An 8121-nucleotide genomic window follows, 5' to 3' on the forward strand; every position below is an offset into this window, starting at 1 on the left:
GCCGCCTCGGGACTGCCGGCAGCGCGGCCAGGGAGAGCCTGGAGCTGAAAGACATCTTCATTGCCGTGAAGACCACGAGAAAATACCATAGGAGCCGGCTGGACTTGCTCCTCCAAACCTGGATCTCCCAGGCGAGAGGACAGGTGAGAGACTTTGCCAGCGGGCAGCCGGCAGCTCCGGCCCTGCGCTTCCAGGACAGCTAGTGCGCTCCCACCGAGTTTTTCTCTCTTATGTTAAAAAAGACTTTCTTTGTAAGACTGGAAAGTCATTTTATATAAATGCTTGGTGTGAACATACTTCCTAAAGAGTTCGTTGCTGATTAGGCCAGTTACCTGCGATATGGGATCGGTAGTCCAAGCAGGCATAGTTTGCTGCTTTTTGTATGACTGTAGAAAGTGCTTTCATGATAGTGAAATATTCATGGTGATGATGCATATAAGCTGATATTTTGGACTAAGAACTTAAGCTTTTCTGTAGGACATAAAGTTTGTTCCCTTGTTTCAGAATTTTGGTCCGTTCAAGTATATTAATGGGATTTTATCCAGCCATTGGAACAAGGCTGTGTTAACCACCTCCCACTTCCCACTCTGACTTCCATTTTTTCTTCTTTACCTGCTTGGCAGCTGTGGATGATTCCTAGCCAGAGAGAGGAGGTAGTACCAAAAAAAGACCAAAATCCTTTCTGTCTGGAAATCAGTTGTCTGTACCATGAGACAAGGAGGGTAAAATGCAGCCTGCTTTATTAAAATGACATTATTCTGGTTTGCAATGAAAAAATGTAACAAATAAAGCAGGGGTTGAAGTTGCTGGGGGGTCTCTGCACCCCTACTCCCTCTCCCTTTCCAGTGGCTACTGTGAAACTAACTACCAAGAGAGACAAAACATTCTGAATTCCAACTGAAACGGAACAAATTTAAAATTAGAATCTGAAGTTCTTAAATGTGGACACACGGTTTTTGTCTCCTACAGACGTTTATATTCACAGACTGGGAGGATCAGGAGCTACGCCTGAAAGCAGGTGAGCTGTGTAGCAGCAGAGGTGCATGCTGTCTATTATAACTGAGTTTTGTTTCTTTCATACTCTCTATAGAAGTCCTTATTTCGTGCTGTACAAGCAACTAGGGAAGTTAAGATGGAGAAAATAGAGAAAACTTCTCTCTAATTGTCACCTGGACAAGATGCCTGGAACTTCCAGAATACTGGGTTCACTTTTGCACCCCTTTCTTCTTGTTAGTAAACTTAAGCTTATGTGGTCCAAAGTCATAGTAGGTATTTCTTTCACACACATCTCATGACACTGCTTATATACCCTTGCTTGTTTTAATGCAGTCACACAGTTTCATGACTCTGCAGCTTACATACCAGATGGGTAACCTGTGAGCCCTGCGTGTCCTGCAGCTCCTTCTCCATGCGTGCACCATGTGCACCTCAGATGTACAGTATTAGTGCCAAATGTGCACTTCTTTTGTAGTCTTTTTTTGACTACACATGCTCCTCAGACCTGAAAGGGCTGATCTTTATTCTTCTAGGGGATCATATGATCAACACCAACTGTTCCGCTGTCCATACCCGGCAAGCTCTCTGCTGCAAGATGTCTGTGGAATATGATAAATTCCTGGAATCTGGGCAAAAGTAAGTGAAACACATTGTTCTGATTGACTTTGTTTCTTCCAGTTCTGTGCTTACAGGAAACTTGAGTAACCATCTCTGTTCCAGTAAGGAATGTAGTATTAGCTAAAATGTAGGAATGAGTGCAGGAAAGGGAGCACAGCATGAAGCAGTGTTTATAAACAAGCATCATCTGAAAGGTGGAAAGGATTGTAATCTAAGGAAGTTATTAATTTCAGCCTCTTTGCAGACTTAGCATCTGTGGGTGCTTTTATCTTCCCTATTCTGTAATTTGGGACAATAAGAAATACTTTCTGCTCCAAGCCTGAAAGACTATGACTCAGTTGTAAACTTATAATTCATTTCTTTGTCCCTATAACTTCTTGGTTTGTTTTGTTTGAAGATGGTTTTGCCATGTGGATGATGACAACTATGTGAACCCTCGGACTCTTCTGCATCTCCTGTCTGCCTTCTCACACAGCCAGGATGTGTATGTGGGGCGACCGAGCCTGGACCATCCCATCGAAGCAGCTGACCATGTCCAAAGTGATGGATCAGTAAGCAAACTTTTTCAGTTTGTCTGAGAGACATTCCAGTCTTCTAAGCCTTTAAAACCTTGACAATTCATAGGATTCCGCCATAAACCCAAGTGATTTAATCTGCAAGAAATGAACCTGGTGATGGTCATTTTCAGAGGCAGGATCCTGGGTTAAATGCACCTTCAGCCTGATGTTGTGTGCATACATATGCACAATGGAGGTTTTCTCCTGGATGGCTGGCTGTTTCTGTTCCTTTACTCATGCATGCTATGATCTCCCTCACACTGAGCTTAGTAGGGCCTCCCCACATTTCCTTTAGTGGCTGTGGGGGCAGTGTTCCTTATTTTAGGATTTGGGAGTTTGGGTGGGAGTTCAAGGGGTTTTTAATTTGTTTTGAGTGCAGTATCACACACATTGTCATCATCTTGAACCAACTTCACATGGGTGACAGAAGCTTTCTGGATAGATAAAGCATTTGCAATATACAGGGGTTATTAGGTTTCCAAGAACGAGAAGCAAACATATCTCAACCACAAAATACATGTGCTAAGGAGAAAATCCTAACCAGGTCACCTGCACTGGCAGATCTGTTTAAAGATATATCAATCCACTAGCCAGAATGTCATAAAAAGTCATAAAGCAGCTTGTTAGGGAAGACTGCACAACAAAATAGTCTCCTTGGACATAGAGCCAATATATATATGGACCACCTTTGACACCCTCAGTAACACAGAGCTGGCTATGACCCTTGGCTAAAATGAATAGAGGACAGATGTAATTGTGTGGAAGTGGGACTATCCATTTCATGTGGGCTACCTCCCTTATGCTAATTTGATGGTTCACCTGCTGTCTGTTTCAAGATAGAACAAGCCTACAGATGAATCCCTATTTGTTTAGGCTGCTGAAAGCAGCTAGGTGTTCTCTCAAATGAAACTGACTCCGATGTAATATGTGATATCAAATAGAACCTTGAGTTCCCTTCCCTGCCCAGCCAAATGCAAAAAGCTGATTGTCAGTAACTGCTGTGTGTTTTTTCTTTTTGCTCTTCAGAAGACAACAGTGAAATTCTGGTTTGCCACAGGTGGAGCTGGGTTCTGTATCAGCCGAGGTCTTGCCCTGAAGATGAGTCCCTGGGCCAGGTAAGCATTGTCCCTAGCTGAGCTCCATCAATACATGTCTGGGAGGTTTTAAAACACATTTTGGCTTGTCTCCTATGCTCTCTGTCACAGCCTGGGCAATTTCATTAGTACTGCAGAAAGAGTACGTCTTCCTGACGACTGCACCATTGGCTACATCATTGAAGGGCTGCTGGAGGTAAAGCTGCTGCACAGCCCATTGTTCCACTCCCACCTGGAAAATCTGCAGAGACTGCAAGGGGAGTCTGTACTGCAGCAGGTAGAGCTATGCTTCATGTCCTGTTCTTACAGTTACACCTCAGTCTGATCAGAAAGAACAGATTATGTAGACTTAGCACTCTTCAGCAAAGAAGGATATCTACAGACTCACTCAGAGTTGTGTCCTGCTCAATTCCTTCATTTCAGTGAAAAGCACTGTTTCACTCTAGCCAACTAGGTCATTTAGCTGGCCCCTCCTTTGGGGACACATTCTGCTACATGAAGCCTAGGTAGGGTGTACCCCATCTCCTCCTAAACCCTGATTTTTTGCGTGTAGCTGTAGCAGAAAGTGTAGAAGTTTGCTAAATAGTGTTCCTGGTTTTGCCTAACGAAGTTGCAGTCTTAATTCATGCTGTTCAGAAAGGCAGCTATATAAGTACTTGACATAATTAAATGTTAATAATTTTAAAGAACAATTTGTATGAATCTCGTGAAACTTAAAGTTGCTTCTGAAAAATCAATTTGCATTTTAGTTGCTGGGCTACATTTTACCTGTCTGGCAGCAGATGGAGCCACAAGGCCATCCAGCAGTGTTGCCAGCATCACACTGCTTGGCACCATGAGTAAACAGAAGTGTGGTTTTCCCCTGCATGCTGGGTGGTTATATTTTTCTGGCAATTGTATTAGGCAGCAGAAATTTGTGCTTGGGGCCTAATTCCACCATGATGTCACCTCCCTTTATGTTAGTGAATTTGACTGTAGCAACAGTCCAACAACTGGCCATTGTTTCACTGGTCATCATTGGTTCCATGAGATGAAGACAGCTAACCCAAAACCCAGGACATGTACAATTACAAAGAAAATACAAGTCTTCTTGCACCTAACACATGAAAAATTCTTAATGCAGTGCTTGTGTGGAGGAACCTGGGGTTCCAAAGATCTAAACTTTGTTTCAGATTTGAAACATGACAATCCTTTCCATGCTACTTAATATGCAAATATTTATATTTTCCCCCCTGCTAAAATATTGCTATTGCAGACTTCAGGCAATGTCTGGTAAGGATGAACGTGTTCTTTAGTGAAGGTACAAACAGTAGCAGAATTCATGTCCTTACAAAGCTTACAGTTGAAACTCATCTTGTCCTTCAGGGCAATGCACCTTTCAGATCTTCTGTGTATTCTCCCAAGTTGCCCTTAGTGTCATTCAGTGCCAGCGTTGCTAATGTCAGAACTAATCACTGTCCTCCAAATGTCATCCATGTTCAGATTAGACAGCATCTTTGGAGACTTTCTTGGTACCTCATTAATAACCCTGCTACTCCACTCTGGTTTTCTGCATTAGTGTTACAAGTTTTGAATACTTCCTTATTTTTACAGGTAACCCTGAGTTACGGTGACCCTGAGAACAAACACAATGTCGTTAGTGTGGGAGGAGTGTTTGGCCTTCAGCAAGATCCAACCAGGTTAGTGTCCTCTTCCAAAACAAGATCTTCCTACCTTGTTCACGTTTGTCATCTGTAAGACGATCAGACCCACTAATGGGTTTATTTTGTCGTGTCAGCTCGTTACTGTGCCAAAAGCAGGTAGACACACCCCCTGCTCCATCAGCCTGCTGCACATTCAATGCTAGTATGTTCCATGTATGGAGAATTCCAATCTAATGCTGTCTTTTTTTCTTTTTTTTTAATATAGATTTAAATCTGTCCATTGTCTGCTTTACCCTGACACTATTTGGTGCCCTGCTAAGAAGATGTCATAATTCTTGACAAGCCACTGACCCCTGTGTCTTAGCTAGTTTGCATAAGGCAGGAGTTGCAGAGTTTTTTGGTGGTTTTATTCTTCTTCTGGGAGACAACCAGTGGTAGCTACAAAGGAGGTAGACAGACTCTGTTTAGAAAAGCAATAAGGTATGGTTTGTTCAGCTGCAGCCTAGGACATTTCAAGAAGAATCTTTGTTCTTTTGTCTAGTGGCTCTTCATAAGATGACTGCTGTCCCGTGTGTACGAGTCACTTTATACTTTCATCTGACGTCATGTGAACCTGTGCTTGGGCACATCTGAGGCAAATGCGGTACTGGGAGTGGGAGTGTTTTTACTACCCTTAGAGGTTATTAGAAGCCACTGTGTTGAAGCTGGAGTGCTAGAGCAGACTGTAGTCCCCATGGTGACAAGAGAGGGGAAGTTTTCACTCATCTTTCTTGGGAACAGAATTATTTAAGAGCTTCTGTGGCCTGACAGATTAAAACTGCAGCTGGTTAGAATACAGAAATCCTGGAATCACTAGGGTAAACAAGGCTGAAAGCCTTTGTCATGAGAAAACCCTGTGTGAGGGTAAGCTTACTCAAGACTAGATGAGTTGCTTACAATGTACATTCTCCCCTGTCATCCATGTGTACCTCCTGTGGAGGTAATTGTCAGACCAGGCTCACATGCCAACTGAATTGCAATGGTTGATGATTATGATCTATTCCCTTGATATTTGATATTGAAAAAATATTTGCCTGACAAGATGGTAATTGTTCCTCCCACTTGGCTGGTAGTTGGTCACATGAGCTGGGGATGCTTGTGCTGGCAAAACACGCCCTGTTTCTGAAGCAGCGTGAGAGGGGAGAAATGCTAGATAGCTGCAATGCACCAAAGAGAGTTTTGATGGTATCATTTGAGGACCTTTAATTGTATGACCATAGTTACTCCAGCTTCTTCAGATAATCTTTTAATTACCATAAAGCCAAGATCAGTGCTTGTTTTTACTGCTTAATAATTCAACAAGTAGTTCATGCAGTCGCTAAAAGGAGATTGCACATTTACAAGCAGAAGTTCAGCGCTCTAGCAGTATCATCTGCTGCTGCTTTTTAAAGAAAGCAAACTTAATTTTTAAAGTGGAAGGAATGGGGCTCCATATGTTTACTTTTTTGTTAGCCCAGACTTTGGCCATGTGCAAACCCTGCCTGACTTGAAGAATACATCACAAAAATATTCCTTTGCAAAATCACTGTTTACTCTTATAAAAAATACTTGCTGGTTTAGTGCTAGAGTTTGAGGCCAAATTAAGGGAAGAATAATAGAATGCTATTGTATCATCTGGAGCTGTGATTATTGGCTTGATTGTGGATCTAGCAGAGGTTTCAGGTTTCTAAATGGCTGCACTCAGCTGTACTGTGGGGTTCACCTAGTTATTTAACTTCCTGGCAAATGCCTGTAGTGTATTCAAGTGTGCCACTTAGCACAGGGGTCAGCCTCCTCAAATATACCATGTTCCCTGCATTTTAACAAACCTTTCAGTGTTTACCTCAGTACATTGTCCTCTTTGTATGATTTTAGGTAGTTCTACTGAGGAGCAAACAAGCTGATGGCTACTTACTACAGTCCTGCAGCTCATTCCTATATTTCTCCTTTCTATCATGTGTACTAAGGTACACATGAGGTATGGAAATGAGAAAGCTGCAGGGAGCTGGATCAAAGCCCAGCTAGTACACTGGCTGTTCCATAATGGGCTGTCAGTGTTACAGGTGTGCCTGTCACAGAAAACAGAGGAGGATTTGTGGCATAGTAGGTTCTACCACTTTATTAGATCTTCTGCTAACTAGATTTGAGGCATCCTGTGGTTTAATTATTTTGTCATTAATAGTTCTGGAGATTCCTGGTATCCATATATTTTTTTAATATGGTTTTAAAGCCCTGTAGCAGAAAACTGAAACTTCATGAGTTCTTGAGGTGATTTTGTCTTCAAGCACTGCTTCTGAACTCTCCTCTTGGAAATCTTCTTCCCCTTCCACTGGAAGCATCCTTTTGTAAGACAACGGAGACCAAGCAAGGACTGGGCAGCAATTGTGGCAAACTGCAGTTTAAAAAACCACACCACTTTGTATTGATGGCAGCAAAACTAAATGGTAGAAGTTTCACACTGGTCACACTAGGTATGCCAAAGAGGCAAGTGCCCTCAAAGCTGGGAGGGTGTTTATGGAACTTAAAAAGGACCATGTTCTCCTGCAGGGCAACAGGAAACTTCAGTGTGTTCAGGCTCGTTCCAAGGTTTCTTGTGTTGAGAATGCATTAAGCTGTGTGGATCTATCAGGATGCAGCTTTTTTATCAAACTACTTTTTCATACATAAAGTGATTCTATAAAATAAATATTTAAATATGTCAAAGGCTGTGTTTTGTCATATTTCTTCACATGTGCTCTGTATCAAAAATGGACCATAAACCCACTAATTCAGAAAACTATGCCCTCCTGTCAGGCTTATGTGATGCCAAGGGCCAAAAAACAAGTAAGCTCAATGACTGGGATGTAGAGAAGAGGTGGATGAGAAGAATCCTTGCAGCTGCTTGTTAACAGTACAATCGAAGAATTGAGATAATAAGGATTTTAATTGTCATCTTCAGCAGCAACTTCGATGGGGCAAAGCTGCAGGATATTTTCAACAGACTCTAAAAAGCCTGTTTTTCTGTGGTCGCTAAAATGATACTCAAATCACGAGTGAGAGCCACGAAACTTCACCTCTGCCTGTCTCGCTGGATGAGCCTGGAGCCAGCTTCGTGCTGCGCTCCCTCGGCGGAGGCGGGGAAAGATGGCCCGGCTCGCTGGGGGCTGCCCCGCTCCCGGCCCGCCCCGCCCCCGGGCCCGCCCCGGCCACAGTTCG

At 42.9% G+C, this 8121-nt stretch overlaps 2 protein-coding genes across 2 annotated transcripts in view; both read left to right on the top strand.

Moving 5' to 3' along the window:
* Positions 1-2: 2 nt before the first annotated feature.
* Positions 3-7629, top strand: RFNG (RFNG O-fucosylpeptide 3-beta-N-acetylglucosaminyltransferase; the record flags this gene model as incomplete). The annotated part of the gene is made up of 8 exons (XM_005429810.1): positions 3-143; positions 970-1018; positions 1530-1632; positions 2012-2165; positions 3198-3286; positions 3377-3542; positions 4859-4944; positions 5174-7629. Coding segments are annotated over 8 exons (855 nt in total), but the record flags the coding sequence as incomplete, so codon positions are not given.
* A 311-nt stretch (positions 7630-7940) lies between these two features.
* The window catches only part of DCXR (dicarbonyl and L-xylulose reductase), a 3435-nt gene continuing 3254 nt past the window's right edge, over positions 7941-8121 (top strand). The window contains exon 1 of the mRNA XM_005429797.3: positions 7941-7958. Coding sequence (XP_005429854.2) covers positions 7941-7958 — 18 coding nt within the window. The remainder of the gene's footprint in view (positions 7959-8121) is intronic.

The sequence above is a fragment of the Geospiza fortis genome, unplaced genomic scaffold (genome assembly GCF_000277835.1).
Source record: "Geospiza fortis unplaced genomic scaffold, GeoFor_1.0 scaffold261, whole genome shotgun sequence".
NCBI lineage: Eukaryota > Metazoa > Chordata > Aves > Passeriformes > Thraupidae > Geospiza > Geospiza fortis.